Below are 15,582 nucleotides of genomic sequence, written 5' to 3' on the forward strand. Positions count from 1 at the left end.
TTTCTCTCCACCTTTTGATTTCTTTTATGTGAAGGAATGTACACCAATTTGTCCTTTAAGGTAGAACACACACTAGGCACAAAATCGGGTACCACAACATGATTGCAACAAATATTATCATCCTTTTTAGTAATAGGTTCAGCAATCAAACACTTGGCATGCATCTTAAGAGATTCATTTCCACATTTTAACTCATCAACAAGTTTGTTAGACAAAACAAGTTTAGTATCAAAGTCCACATTCAAACATTCAAACTCTTTCAGCTTTTCAAGAGAAATTTCAGCAAAGTTTTTTATATTTCTCAACCAATTTGTTGGATTCATTGAGCTTAGCAATCAAATCATCATTTTCACAAAATAACTTGCTCAAATTCTTTTGAAACTTCTTAGCATTTTTCTTCAAGAGTTTGTCAACAACACCCATAGATTCAAATAACATGTCATCACATTTATGAGGATTAACACTCATAGAGGCATTTTCACAACCACGTGGCATGTTACATTTATCACCAACCAAATCATACAAAGAGGCATACAAAGCACAATCAATGGCAAATGAACACGAGGGGTCAAGGATCACACTTAGGTAATTAAACCACAACAAGTGTACCCGCTCTAATACCAATTGAAAGTTCAAATAGTGTAAAAACACCCTTGAATGTTTAGACCCCCAATTTACAAATTAACCAATTCAAGTTTTATGTCAAACAACTAGTGTGCGGAAAATGAACAAAAGCTATAATATAGAATTAGAAAAACTATCTAAGCCAAATTAAAATCACAACCCACAGCAGATAATAAAAGGCAAAGATAAAAGGGAAGGAAGATGCAAACACAAACACAACACGCGATGTGTTATCGAAGAGGAAACCGAAACCCTCGGCGTAAAACCTCTCCGTCGCCCCCAAGCGATCAATAATCCACTAGAAAATGTAATTGGGATACATGAACAATAATAGACCTTCCAAGCCTAATCTACCTGATGTACCTAAACCCTCCAAGCTTCTTGCTCCAACGAGGTTGCGCCGAACCTTTTTCTTTTCTAACTTACCGGATTCCGCTATAATCCATAGCATCTGCCATCCTTGGCATCTTCCAATGCTTCACAAAGTTCCAAAAACACTCAACACTCTAAATGAGCGTGGGTAGTGTTTGGATAGAAATCTCTTCTCAATAGGTATGACAATGAGAGAGGGGATGAAAAGAGATTACAAAGATTTCTCTCTAAGAATGAGTAGCTCTCTCTAATTGGGTGGGTGGATGTTTTAAAGAAACCTCTCTTAGGGTTTTTCTCTCTGAATGGCCACACATATTTTGTGGGAATGAGGGGTATTTATACTGGTGTGAGAATGGAATGCAAAGAGTCAGTTTTTCCAAAACAGGGTTGGCTGGAGACTTGACCTCGCGACTTAACTAAGTCGCGAGTTCAAGCCGCGAGCTAACTTAATGGCCAGTCTGGATTTTTGTCCTGTAGTGCTCCAGGTGGCATGACTGTTCAGCTCCCCTGCATGCTCTGCGCGTGTGCAACTTTTGGAGGCTTGCAAGCCGCAAGCCTCCCGCGAGATCCAGCCGCGAGTCCCTGCTTCATTGCATGGTCTTGAGAATTTCTTCACACTCTCTCACACACTACCCTTACATGATTCTCACCTAAATACAGGGTTTCTAAGTGCTGTATTACAAGCAAATTTGTCACGGAATAAAGCTAACACATGGTTGATTAAATTCAACCTTACAATCTCCCCCTTTGGCTATTACGTGACAAAACACCCTAAAACAGACTCTAGACTTAAACATGAGTTTGGGAATAATGGCAAAACTCACTCACACCTAAATCTAGATGCTGTAAAGCTCTTGAATCATATGAACATGAAACTCCTGAAACACAACAATACACCATGATCATTGTATGCAGAAAACATGAAATGCATATGAAACAGGCATAAAGTGATCAAGCAAAGATGAAGTTAAGAAGCAAATTATGGCTTGATCAAACAAGTAATCACTACAAGGTAGTGATCACAGTGCTCATTCACACTTGGAATGAACACTTGAACATATAAGCAAACAAGAACAATGTAAGTAATTTGTATGCCCAACACTCAACCAATGCATAATACACCACGTATATGCATCTAGGAACAATCCTACAATGGCACAAGAGTGATAGTACTTAACAAGAAAATGCATGACATTTAGTTAAAAGTACTGATTTAACAAATTATAAAGACTACATAAAGCATGGTACAAACCATAAAGCTTACAGATATGCATAGAACATAACCCTAAAAGCTTACAAAAGCAACATGGGTACAAAGCACAAAATACTGAATATAAACTTAAACAATATAAACTAAAAGTGCTTAAAGTTTCTCCCCTTCAAAGTGATGAGAAGTTGTGATGCACTTGGAACATATATACTTGTAACCTGAAACACTTGCACAAAACACATTAGACCCTCAAGGTAAAGCAAGTGATAAAAGGATAAGTATAATGTAACAAGTAAATTGCGGTCAGGTAAACATGATGTGACACATATGAGCAACTTGATCATACATCGAAACAATTACATAGAAATGACTACAAAGACCACATAGCAAAGCAAATGATCATCCAAACATGAATTCAATGGAGCACAATAGCATAGGGATATATGCATGTTTAAAACAAAAATATGATGCGATGAAAACCACAAAGCATAACTCAAAGCACCATAAAGCTAACAAGAAAACAAACAGAACAAAATTTTCTTATTATCTCAATGTCTTCTCCCCCTTAGTATATGCATCTCCCCTATGTAATATCTCTCCCCCTACAAATGTGCATGAGAAATAGAATGTCTCCCTCTAAAGATGTGCACAAGAGTCATATAGAAATGACAAAACACTTCGGTTAATCAACCATGTGTTGGCTTTATTTCGTGACAAATTTGCTTGTAATACAGTACTTAGAAACCCTGTATTTAGGTGGGAATCATGTAAGGGTAGTGTGTGAGAGAGTGTGAAGAAATGCTCAAGACTGTGCAGTGAAGTAAAGACTCATGGTTGGATCTCGCGGGAGGCTCGCGGCTTGCAAGCTGCCAAAAGTTGCACACGCTCAGAGCATGCAGGGGAGCTGAACAGTCATGCCACCTGGAGCACTACAGGACAAAAATCCAGACTAGCCATTAAGTTAGCTCGAGACTTGAACTCGCGATTTAGTCAAGTCGCGAGGACAAGTCGCCAGCCAACCCTGTTTTGGGAAAAATTGACTCTTCGCATTCCATTATCACACCAGTATAAATACCCCTCATTCCCACAAAATATGGGTGGCCATTCAGAAAGAAAAACCCTAAGAGAGGTTTCTTAAAAACACCCACCCAATTAGAGAGAGCTACTCATTCTTAGAGAGAAATCTTTGTAGTCGCTTCTCATTCCCTCTCTCATTGTCATACCTATTGAGAGGAGATTTTTATCCAAATACTATCCACACCCATTCAGAGTATTGAGTGTTTTTGGAGCTTTGGGAAGCATTGGAAGATGCCAAGGATGGCGGATGCTATGGATTATAGCGGAATCCGGTAAGCTATAAAAGAAAAAGGTTCGGCGCAACCTCGTTGGAGCAAGAAGCTTGGAGGGCTTAGGTACATCGGGTAGATTAGGCTTGGAGGGTCTATTGCTGTTCATGTATCCCAACTACATTTTCTAGTGGATTATTGACTGCTTGGAGGGCAGCGGAGAGGTTTTATGTCGAGGGTTTCGGTTTCCTCTTCGATAATACATCATGTGTTGTCCTTGTGTTTGCATCTCTTTTTCCTTTATCTTTGCCTTTTATTTTCTGCTGTGGATGTGTTTTTAATTGGCTTAGATTGTTTACCAATTCTGTTTATAGCTTTTGTTCATTTTCTGCACACTAGTTGTTTGACATAAAGTTTGAATTGGTTATTTTGTAATTGGGGGTCTAAACGTTCAAGGGTGTTTTTACACTATTTGAACTTTCAATTGGTATCAGAGCGGGTACACTTGTTGTGGTTTAAATACCTAAGTGTGATCCTTGATCCCTTGTGTTTATTTGCCATGGATTATGCTTTGTATGCCTCTTTGTATGATTTGGTTGGTGATGAATGTAACATGCCACGTGTTTGTGAAAATGCCTCTATAAGTGTTAATCCTCATAAGTGTAATGACATGTTATTTGAATCTATGAGTGTTGTTGACAAACTCTTGAAGAAAAATGCTAAGAAGTTTCAAAAGAATTTGAGCAAGTTATTTTGTGAAAAGGATGATTTGATTGCTAAGCTCAATGAATCCAACAAATTGGTTGAGAAATATAAAAAAATTGCTAAAATTTCTCTTGAAAAACTGAAAGAGTTTGAATGTTTGAATATGGATTTGGATGCTAAACTTGTTTTGTCTAACAAACTTGTTGATGAGTTAAAATGTAAAAATGAAGCTCTTAAGATGCATGCCAAGTTTTTGATTGCTAAACCTATTGATAAAAATGATGATAATATTTGTTGCAATCATGTTGTGGTACTCGATTTTGTGCCTAGTGTGTGTTCTACCTTAAAGGACAAATCGGTGTACAGTCCTCCACATAAAAGAAATCAAAAAGTGGAGAGAAAGACTGTTAAGTCAAAGTCTCCGTTTAGGTCTCAACCTAAGGTTTTGAATGGATCTAAGTTTTTTCCAACTTGCCACCATTACGGTGTGATCGGTCATATAAGACCTCAATACTCCAAGTTGAAAAGGGAACGAAACAATGTTGGTAGATCTCTTCCCAAAAAGCCTAGTAGACGTAAACGCATCGTTTGTCACCATTGTAGTGCCTTTGGTCATCTAAGACCTCAATGCTCTAAGTTTCATGCTTTTAAAAGAATCAAAAGAAAAGAGAAACTTGAGCTTTTTGGAAGTGCTAAAAAGAGTAAACTGGTTTTGAGTGAAAATAGCATGTTGTTAAAGAAAATGTTTAATGCTCTTAACTCCTTGACTATGTGCATCTCCGGTTCTCATTCTTCCAACCCTCGTCTTACTTCTCTTAAGACACTCATTCCAAACAATCGTTCCGTTTGGATGAGGAAGGGTTCCTATGGTTGAGCTTTTGCTCTTTTGGTTCTTAATCTAATTCTTTCGATCTTTGTAGGACCCTTCATGCATTAAAAGTCATATCTTCATGCATTTTGTGCATCTTGCATTTATTTGTATGCATTGTTTCATTTTTTATCTTACTTTTATGTTTCAGTTTTGTGTGAGTAAAAAATCCAAAATCGTATAAAAAGTGAAAAATTCAAAAAGTTTGATCGTATATGTTTGAGCACATATCATATGTGAGTTTAGCCTTGTACCTTTGTACAAATGACTTTGTGCATTTACGAGCTTAGCTTGTTATTTTTGCACTTATATCTTTGTGGGAAAAATCTTGACATCTTTGTGTGATTGTTGTAAATCGATTTTCAAGCTTGTCATGAATGATTAGTCAATAGTCATGTTAGTTTTGATACATGCATAGATTTGTGCTTATATCTCTTCCCACTCTTTTATTTTTATTGCTTAAAGAGCTCAATAAATATAAATCTCAAAATGAAAAGAGATAATGAGCTGCAAAAGCCGTCGCACATACTAGTATTCGACTAGGAAAAAGGGAAAGCGACTTATATGAAAATGTATGATGCCCAAAAGCCAAAGGCTTGTTCATCAAATTGAAATATAAAAAATTTCAGCTATCAATCTCAAAAATGAGATGTATTGCTCAAAATGAGTTGTATTGATTCAAAATGATCAAATGATATGAATTATAAGAAGCCAAATGAAAAGCTTCAATCTTATGTAATCATTTTCTTGTGGGAGGTCATATATGTTCATTTCTATAATTGAGATAGACCACTTGACTTAGTACTAGTTGTGTATGACTTGATTGAATTGATCATTGAAGCTTCACTCTAGACTAAGGACTATTCCACATTTGATACACACACACAACACACATGCCTAATGTTCAATGAATGTCTTATTCATTTGTTAGATTGTACTTGTCTAAATGTGATGTGTGTGTGCTCAATCATATATGGTTCAATCCAAAAAGATTTTTGATCATTTTATATGTTTTTGGAAGTGATTTTTATCACTCTTTGTGTTAATGTTTAGTGTTTACTTTGTTTTTAATTGTTTAAACATGTTCTGTATTGAAAAAACAGGTGTCAGAGTTTTTCGTGGCTCAGCTGGTGACTCGCCAGTCACGAAACCCCAGTCGCGAGTTCATCTAGAAGCTTTTGGCGACTCACTCGCGGCTCACTTGCGTCTCACTCGCGACTTGCGAAAATTTTCGCGACTGAACCTAGCAACTCATGAAAATTTTCGCGACTGAACCTGGCAACTCGCCCAGTCGCGAAACGCCCAAAATCAACTTTTTATAGAGCTTTTTCGTGAGAAACTTGTTTTAAACCTCTCCCATCCTCTCTAAAACCCCTTTTTTCAATATTTTTACATCAAAACCTAATCAATTTGAATGGTTTTTCATTCCATTAACATCTCTAAGGTAATTATAAACTATTTTCATTGATTTTGATCTTTAGATTATGTTTTGGAGAGTTTTGTGCTCTTGGTTGGGATTTTCATCATAGGGGTTGGAAAAACTTAATTTTTGTCAAATTTTTTCATGGGATTGGTTTCTTTTGTTGATTTGCATTGGATGTTGGCACCTTGTGGCAATAAGAACATGTATTAAGGGTGGATTTCATAATGTTCATGCATTATTTCACATTATTGTTCATAGTGTGCATGCTAGGTGTTTGATAAAATGCCTCTTAGACATTTTCTCGCTTGTTTGGACTCCAATGAGTACCAAACTTTGGGGTTTCTTATGTTTCCTCATTAGGAACATGTTTGGTTCATTGATTGTGTATTTAACACACTTTACCCCACATGTGCATTTTTCATGCATTAGTCATGCATTGCACTTAGCCACCTCTTGCACACACCTTTGCTACCCTTGTCATGCATTGGTCTAGACCTTTCTTATTCATCCTAGCATGTCATGTCTACCTTATGCTCTGTAGCATTTTTCATTGTCTTAGGTTTGAGCTTCATTTTCTCATTCATCTCACACCCCTCATGCATCATTATCATTGTTCGTTCCTTCATCTCTTGCCTTCGTTTCTCCATGACCTTTTGTCTATTCCTGACAAAAAGGGGGAGAGTATACTCTAGAGAGTATACTGGAGTGTTTTGTCATATCTATATGACTCTTGTTTTGACTCTTATGCACATCCTTAGGGGGAGAAATTCTATTTCTCATACACATTTGTAGGGGGAGAGATATTCTATAGGAGAGATGCATATACCAAGGGGGAGAAGACATTGTGTTAATTAGAAAACTTTGTTTTGTTTGCTTTCTTTTTGGCTTTATGGTGCTTTGAGTTATGCTTCGGTTTCCTTTTTGATAACACATCGCGTGTTGTCTTTGTGTTTGCATCTTCCTTCCCTTTTATCTTTGCCTTTTATTATTTGCTGTGGGTTGTGATTTTAATTTGGCTTAGATAGTTTTTTCAATTCTATATTATAGTTTTTGTTCATTTTCCGCACACTAGTTGTTTGACATAAAGCTTGAATTGGTTAATTTGTAAATTGGGGGTCTAAACGTTCAAGGGTGTTTTTACACTATTTGAACTTTCACCGCCGATGATGCAGATTGTAATGGGCAGAGAGAGAGAGAGAGAGAGAGAGAGAGAGAGATAAATAGATCTAGGTTGGGTTGGGATTTGGTTTTTTAATTTAGTATATGGTGTGATAGGGTCCTAACATACGAGTCGGTTCTGGGTTGGGGTTTCTATTCTTTTGTTCTTGTGTTTGAATATTCTCGGTTGTTGTTCTTATGTGTTCATGATCAAGATGAACACAGATCTTAACTGATTTTATTTTTAATTTTGTTTTTCCACTTTTTTATTTGATTAAAACTGATAATTTTTAATTTTTAATTTAGAAACTTACGTGGAGTTGAGGTGGCATTTTTAAATATTAAATAAAATTTTTTATTATTAAATTATTAGCCACGTCAGCATCTGTAAGCCACGTAGGATTTTTCTTTTAGTGGGTTGACGGCAGGGACCAAAATAGAATCAATTTTCTGATTTCAGGGACTAACCTAGGAGCAAAATCAATTTAGGGACCGAATCGAGAAATGACCTAAAATGTAGGGACCAAAAGTGTATTTACACCTAAAAGATTTTTAAAATATAGGATTTAATTTAGAATTTCATTCAGAATATTGGAAAAATAAACTAATTTATTCCATATTTACCTTTTTTTTTTTTTTTATATTCTAGATTAAATTTTCTTCTTGCTACCTGAATTTGAGCAAGTTTTCAAATCACTTTCATAACAGCATAAATTATAATCCTCAAACTAAAGAGGGCAAATTCTCCTGTTTAGCTACCCCAACAACCCAATTGGATGATAATAACTACTATATCATCATAACATAGTTGTTTATATTGTATGATACACGATACTTATTGTGTACAAAAAGTTAATTATCGTAAGGATGCATCGTAAGTACTCAAGATTCATGTGATATATAGGATCATATCATATGAATCATATCATAAAATTGTATATATCGTATGATACATAGATATGTGGGTTTAAAATGACTTTTTTGTTAAAATTTGTGAAATTATATAGTTAGATTTGTTTTTAACACAAAATTATTGGGCTACTTAATAGAGCCTAATAAAATAATATGTCCAAAAGTGTTTTTTTTTTTTTCCTACAAAATTTGGATTATACACTTGAAACTTCACTTTCATATTTAAATTACAATAAAATTAATTTTTTTAATAAGTCAAGAAGAATTAATTTTTTTTTTATTTTATCATTATTGTAATAAGCTAGAATGTCAAGAAGAATTATAAAGAAAAATATTAAAATGATATTACAAGAAGAGATGTTGATGATGACATCAGCTCATACGTTTGGTTTGGAAAATTGAAGGCAGTGTTCTGTTTGTTTAGGGAAAATAAAAAGAAAGAGGCTAGCTAGGCAAAGGCAGTGTTCTGTTCTCTCATCTCTCTTTGTTTTTTATGAGGGCATTTGGATTCAGATGAATCCTGCGTCCACGTTTCCAGTGTCACGTTTTCTCCTTCTTTCTTTTTTTTTTTTTTTTTTTTTTTGGCCCGCATTTGTTGACTTTTGGGGGACAAATTTTACTGTTATGAACAGTAAATACACTGTTCACGTACTGTGCTGACACTGTTCATGTATTAAAAAATATTAAAAATAGGTCCCACGGTATTATTTACACATTTAAAAATTATTTTGCTACAGTGTTTTCAGTTTTCAGTTTTCAGTTTTCAGTTTCAGTAACAATAAACTCAATTCAAACCGACCCTGTATATCAGAAAATCAAAAAGGAATTCTAAAGCCTATTCATTCATTCATGGAGAAGATTTCAAAACAGAAGGCATGTGCTGCTAGCTCATTATGACTCCGATCAATCATTACTATCACATGCTTTTCAATTTTCAAACCTTTTGTTCTAACTTATTAGAATTATCAAATTACGTTCTCTTTTTGCATTATTGTAATTATTCAGTTGCGGGTCCATCATTACTTCTCTTACATGGAAATAAGTTGGCTCCTATAACAATAATGCCACGTTGGATTGACTTTGACAGCATTACCATAATGTTAATTAATTTAGATAGAGTGTGTGATTAGTGATTACTGATTCCAACTTCCCAGCTAAATTAAAACACGACTCACCATCACTAATATTATTGCTACCCGACTCTTTTCTTTCTTTCTTTATTTGGACAGACCAATTCCAATTCAACTTCTTCCACTCTGTATGGGCAATCATGTATATACTTAATTTCGGACTAGATTCAATGTTACATTTTTTCGCACAATTTATTTCACATTTAATTTTTTATTTTTTGTTTATGTATCTTAAGGATGAAAGAAAGAGTGAATGGTAGTTAATATGTGTAAAAAAAAAAAAAAAATTTAAAAATTTAAAAATTAAGAAAATGTGATATTTTAATGAAATAGAGTTTAAAATAGATAATATGACATGTGAAAATTTTAAATTGACTATATAGAATAAAAATAAATAAAATTTTATATTAGAGAGAATGAGATTAAAGAAAATGGCTGATTATTAGGGTAAAAAGAAAGTCAAAAGGGACAAAAGAGTCAAGGACGCAACACCGAAACTCAACGAATTTGGTAATCAAACATGACCAAAGCAATGACATCGTCCGGATTAGGGAATGATCCAGAAACTCAAATGAATTTGGTAATCAAACATGGCATTATTCATAAGATAAGTTTGATTACCAATACACTTTGTAGTCGAAGTCATACTTTAGCATTGTTTTTATTATTGTTATTTTTTTACCAGCATACTTTAGCATTATTTAATTAATTATTAATGAAAGCCCGAACCACTGCCCATGACTATAAATCCTCGCTCTCTTCCAAGTCTTTTTGCATACCAACTCACTTCTTCTCCCTTCTTTCTTAACCTTACTTCTCTATTTTCTTCAATATCTTCACTTCTTTAACAATGGCGGACGAGGTGATTCTGCTAGGCACCTGGATCAGTATGTATTCGATGAGGGTCAAGATTGCACTGGCCGAGAAGGGCATCGAGTATGATTACAAGCAAGAGGACTTGAATAACAAGAGCCCTCTGCTTTTAGAGGCAAACCCCATTCACAAGAAGATCCCAGTTCTCATCCATAATGGGAAACCTGTGTGTGAGTCTCTCATCATTGTTCAGTACATAGATGAGGTCTGGAACGATAAGTCTCCATTGCTTCCCTCTGATCCGTACCAGAGAGCTCATGCCAGGTTCTGGGCTGATTTTGTTGATAAGAAGGTACCTTTAATGCCATTTCTTTTGTCTTTTACATTATTTTAATTTCTTTTCATTCTGGGTTAACGAGTTTTAATTTCAAGGCAATCACATTTGAAAGATTTAATTTGAAATGTGTATATTTTCTATAAATTTCGTACTTTTTTTTCTTGAGCTCTAAAGAAATATTCTTCTGTCTCTATAGATTTGGTTTAAAATTCATTACTGTCACTGTTCATCCTTGTAATACAATGTGTGGAAAATACAGGTTAGTGTTGTTTCATGGAAGTTATGGACTACAAAAGGAGAAGAGCTGGAGGCAGGCAAGAAGGAATTCTTTGAAACCTTCAAGATATTGGAGGGGGAGCTTGGTGACAAGCCTTACTTTGGGGGTGAAACATTTGGGTTTGTGGACCTTTCTCTTGTCACTTTCTACAGCTGGTTCCATACCTACGAGGTATTTGGCAATATCAACATAGAGGCAGAGTGCCCCAAGATTATTGCATGGGCTAAAAGGTGCCTCCAAAAGGAGACTGTGGCAAAGTCTCTTGCTGACCAGAAGAAAGTTTATGAGGCTGTTGGGCAATTGAGAAAAATACGTGGCTACGAGTAGAGAAATGGTTTAGCCCGAATTTTGGTTTTCAGTGGCTGTGTAATAAAGTTCATTCATATTTTAATACTCAAGTTTCAAGTTTGTTTACTTTCAAAAAATAGTTTAGGTTTGTTTCATTTGGGTCCGTTGTACTTGTAAGACACTTTGATATGTGTTTTCTGAGCTTTAAATCGAATGGGCATGTATTGTATTACGAATAAGAAAGACACCTTGTTGTGTCTTCTAAATTTTAGATCATGTTGTGCCTTAATTATATTTGGAATAAACAAAATTTTGGTAAATATGTGTGTATGTGGGGACATGTTAACCACTGTATTTATAAATATAATAAACTCATTTTATAGTGAATTAGATGATATCCTGCACGATGTACAAAATACTTTACAATATCATTTGAAATAATTTTTATGCATATTAAGACCTCAATCATAAACACCCAATTCATTATCTCAATGAAATGAAGGAAATCATCTATAATTATCAACATAAAGAGAATGTGAGTTCTAACAAAAAATTTCTAAAAAAATAGCTAACTTTATAAATAATCAATTAAAATTTTTCTTTTTCTTTTTCTTTAGTTCTAAAACAAAAGAACATTTATGACTTTCTCAAACCAGAATCTCAAATACTTGAAGACTTAAAGCGAATCATAACCTTCACAAAATCCATAACGTTTGATTTCAACATCAAAATTGTAAGTTACTGTCACTAAATAAAAAAATGCAAGCCTCATTCCTTGGTCATAGCCTACTTATACGGGTTAGAATCAATGATACTGCAATGTTGATGTTATGTAGGTGTCGTTGAAGGTTGAAGGTAAATGATATCATTTTTTGTCTAAGTGTATTTGAGATGGAACGGAATAAAGGGCTAGGAGCATGTATATATAACATATTAGAAGTGAAAATGGTGAATGGAAATGCAAATGGTTTTTTGTGTGTGTGAGAGAGATGGAAAAGTCTTGAAACATTGAACCAAATGAAACAAATAGTAATCTTAAAACATTGAATAAAAAATGTAATAAAAAAATAGTCTTTGATGGGATTGACGAGAACACGTAATGATGACGAGGTAGAGTTATGGCGAGGATATCCCATGACGACCAACAAACCAACAACGACGAGGAAAGGAAGGTCATTCAATGGTGCCAGCAAGTAACCTGGGCAGTTACGAAACCAGCAAAGCAGACCGTTGGAAGCTAATAAAAGCCCCATAATTGGGCTTGAGGCGTTATGAAAGAAGAACATTTACACTCCAACGGCTAGCAGTCAGGCTCACAGGTATAAAGCTCCAACATTTGCAGCATAAGGTAAACAATTAAGATTCTGAAGATACACTTCTTGTTTTTTAGTTCTGCAAACAGCTTGATTGTTCTAACTTTGGCATCGGAGCCGTTGTGGCAGGCACCACACCGGTGACCACCTTTCATAAGAGGACCAGGCATCGACGAGGAGTTCCATCTGCCTACTGAGACTGACGAAGTTGCACCTCATTAGTTTGGCGCCGTCTGTGGGGACGATATTTTCAGATTCATATCTGAGAACGTAGCTCCCATCAACCCTCTACATTCAGATGGAATCCAACCCAGACTCAGCAGTTTTGGCCCAGCAAGTCCAGGCCCTTGCAGCTACCATTGAAGAACTCACCAAACAGAACCAGGAAATGAAGCTACGGTTCCAACAGGTTTAATAAGCTCAACAGGAAGAAAACCGGTCCAAAGATAACTTGGAGGAAGAAGGGGATAGCCAACGGAGAGGAACTTCCCGAAGACCAGTTACTCCAGACGAACAAAACTTAGATCTTCTTCGAGAAATGAGGAAAGAGATGGACGAACTAAGGAGCGCTATCAAGGAGAAGACGGACCGAAGCGTAGATAAAATGATAAGGGCTACGGATTCGCCATTCACTGCTGCGGTACTCGAATGCCCCGTGCCGTCAAAGTTTCGCTTGCCTCAATTGGAGCCATTCGACGGACTCAAGGACCCCCAGGATCATCTTAATACCTTTAAGACGACTCTGGGTCTCCAGCAACCACCTGACGAGATATTGTGTCGTTCCTTCCCAACAACCCTCAAAGGAGCTGCAAGAGAATGGTTTACTAAGTTGCCAAACTCGTCCATAGACAATTTCGATCAGCTGAGTAATGCCTTCTTGCGCCACTTCATAGGGGGACAGCGCCCAAGGAGGCCAGTAGATTACTTACTCACCATAAGACAGGGAGAGAAGGAGACTCTGAGGTCGTATGTCAAGCGATTCACCCGGGAAACTCTGGAAGTAGACGAAACTGACAACAAGGTACAGCTGACGACCTTCAAGGCAGGGTTGAGATCCAGAGACCTCGTGGCCTCTCTTGCAAAGAACCCCTCGAAGACGATGGCGGAGATGCTCCTGAAGGCACAAAAGTACATGAACGCAGAGGATGCCCTAGCTGCCATAAAAGATAACGAGAGGCCAGGAGACAAGGCCAAGAGGGAAGACGACCGTAGGGGGCAAAAGCGAGACAGACCAGACCGTCGGAACAATGATGGGAATAGGAGGAAGGACGATAAAAATCCTCGGACGATAAAATTTACTCCCTTGGTTATGCCTGTTGACAAGATTTTCACGCAGATCAAGGACGAGCACTATCTCAAATGGCCCAGGCCATTGCACTCATCCCCCAATACACGTGATAAGAGCAAGTATTGCCGATTCCATAGAGACCACGGCTTGGAGGGTCGCGGAGAGGTTTTTTGCCGACTTCTTTGATTTCCTCTTCAATAACACGTCTTGGTATTATCTTGTGTTTGCATCTCTCTTTCCTACTCTTTAAGTTTTCATTTTATTGTTAATTGTGGATGGATATGGCTTAGAGTAGTGTTATCGGTTCATTGTGCATATTTACTCTTGTTCCGTACTTTGTTTAAGTTAGAGTAAAAGTAATCTAGCTGTAATTTATAATTGGGGGTCTGAACAAACTCTTGTATTTTGACACAAATCCGAGCTTTCAATTATATTGTTAATGGGTGTGAGTTATAAACCTAGTTTCATTTAGTTTACATTTTTAAGATTTTTTTTTTCTCTCTCTCTCTTAGGCATATTAACAACTCTCTTGTGGGATCTCTTTACACTACACAAAAGAAAGTTTCTTCCTAAACCCTTCTAGAGCCACCTTCTTTCCTACAGCTTCCACTCTTTGAATAAATAATAAAAATAAAAATAAAAACTTTCCTATTTTCTGGGTATAGAAGGTATTATATTTTGTGGAGATTTTACCTTACAAATTTGTATATATTTGTCAAGTACACAACAGGTGGTTATTTTGTTGTACCTTGGGGATGATGTTGATGTGCCAATAACATCTCTCACTGATAATACCATCAAGAAAGATCGAACAAACTTAATCTCTGTCATCAACGTCGTCGTTGGAACTAATTTTATACCATTATTATCGGTATAACTTCTCATACTCTGTCTGAAGCTGGCTTGATCGTGTGCCAAGTGAGGGCTAGCAAGGTGAAATTATGCAAAATTGCGATCTATATAGTTTTATGACCAAAAGTTGCACCACTTGATAAATAAACTTTTGGGAACGTTGGAAAATTATTTCCAACTATTTAGTTTATAGTTATAACACTTTATTTGTGATTACTACCCCCATGCTCTATATATATGTTTTAACTTTCACTCCCATGTTAACTTCATATTTTTTCTATTAAAAATACTAGAAATTCTTTAAGTCTTCTTCATGATTGCAATGTGTAGAATCCAATAAATTTGGTTGTATTTTTGGGACTAGTTTGTAATAAATCTTTAGCAATTTGGTTGTGGGAGCAAATATTGTCTAATGAAAGCGATTTCATCATGCCTTCAAGCAATTCAAATTACTGTTTGTTCTTTAAATTTTCTTGTTTCTTTCATTGTTCTCCAATGCTAAAAATTTGTCATTCCTCCGTTGTTGTAATTATCAAATTATAAATAATAAAAAAACTTAAATTACTGGTTATGATAATCTCCTTATTGAATATAAGGACACAATTTATAAAATAAATAACTTTACTAAAAAAAAGTACTGAAATATGGGCAGGTTAAAAAACTTTTGCACAAGGATAATATATGTGTTATACGTTTAATTATAGAAAATTGTGTGATATGTTTTAA

At 35.8% G+C, this 15,582-nt stretch overlaps 2 protein-coding genes across 2 annotated transcripts; both read left to right on the forward strand.

Annotated features, from left to right (window-relative positions):
* Window positions 1–10,448: 10,448 nt before the first annotated feature.
* Window positions 10,449–11,723, forward strand: LOC126720814 (probable glutathione S-transferase). The gene is made up of 2 exons (XM_050423633.1): window positions 10,449–10,853; window positions 11,098–11,723. The coding sequence occupies exons 1-2, from the start codon at window positions 10,539–10,541 to the stop codon at window positions 11,440–11,442; spliced, it is 660 nt and encodes a 219-aa protein (XP_050279590.1). The 5' UTR covers window positions 10,449–10,538; the 3' UTR covers window positions 11,443–11,723.
* A 1,531-nt stretch (window positions 11,724–13,254) lies between these two features.
* On the forward strand, window positions 13,255–14,881 carry LOC126721519 (uncharacterized). The gene is made up of 2 exons (XM_050424569.1): window positions 13,255–14,022; window positions 14,735–14,881. Exons 1-2 carry the CDS (start codon window positions 13,255–13,257, stop codon window positions 14,879–14,881), a joined length of 915 nt encoding a protein of 304 aa, XP_050280526.1.
* The last annotated feature ends 701 nt before the right edge of the window (window positions 14,882–15,582 follow it).

Source organism: Quercus robur, chromosome 4, assembly GCF_932294415.1.
Source record: "Quercus robur chromosome 4, dhQueRobu3.1, whole genome shotgun sequence".
In the NCBI taxonomy this organism is placed as follows: Eukaryota; Viridiplantae; Streptophyta; class Magnoliopsida; order Fagales; family Fagaceae; genus Quercus; species Quercus robur.

Coding starts and splice junctions, on each gene's coding strand:
- LOC126720814 (XM_050423633.1), top strand. CDS start 10,539: ATGGCGGACGAGGTGATTCTGCTAGGCACCTGGATCAGTATGTATTCG. Junction 10,854..11,097: donor CTGATTTTGTTGATAAGAAG/GTACCTTTAATG, acceptor TGGAAAATACAG/GTTAGTGTTGTTTCATGGAA.
- LOC126721519 (XM_050424569.1), top strand. CDS start 13,255: ATGAGGAAAGAGATGGACGAACTAAGGAGCGCTATCAAGGAGAAGACG. Junction 14,023..14,734: donor CGATAAAATTTACTCCCTTG/GTTATGCCTGTT, acceptor AGTACACAACAG/GTGGTTATTTTGTTGTACCT.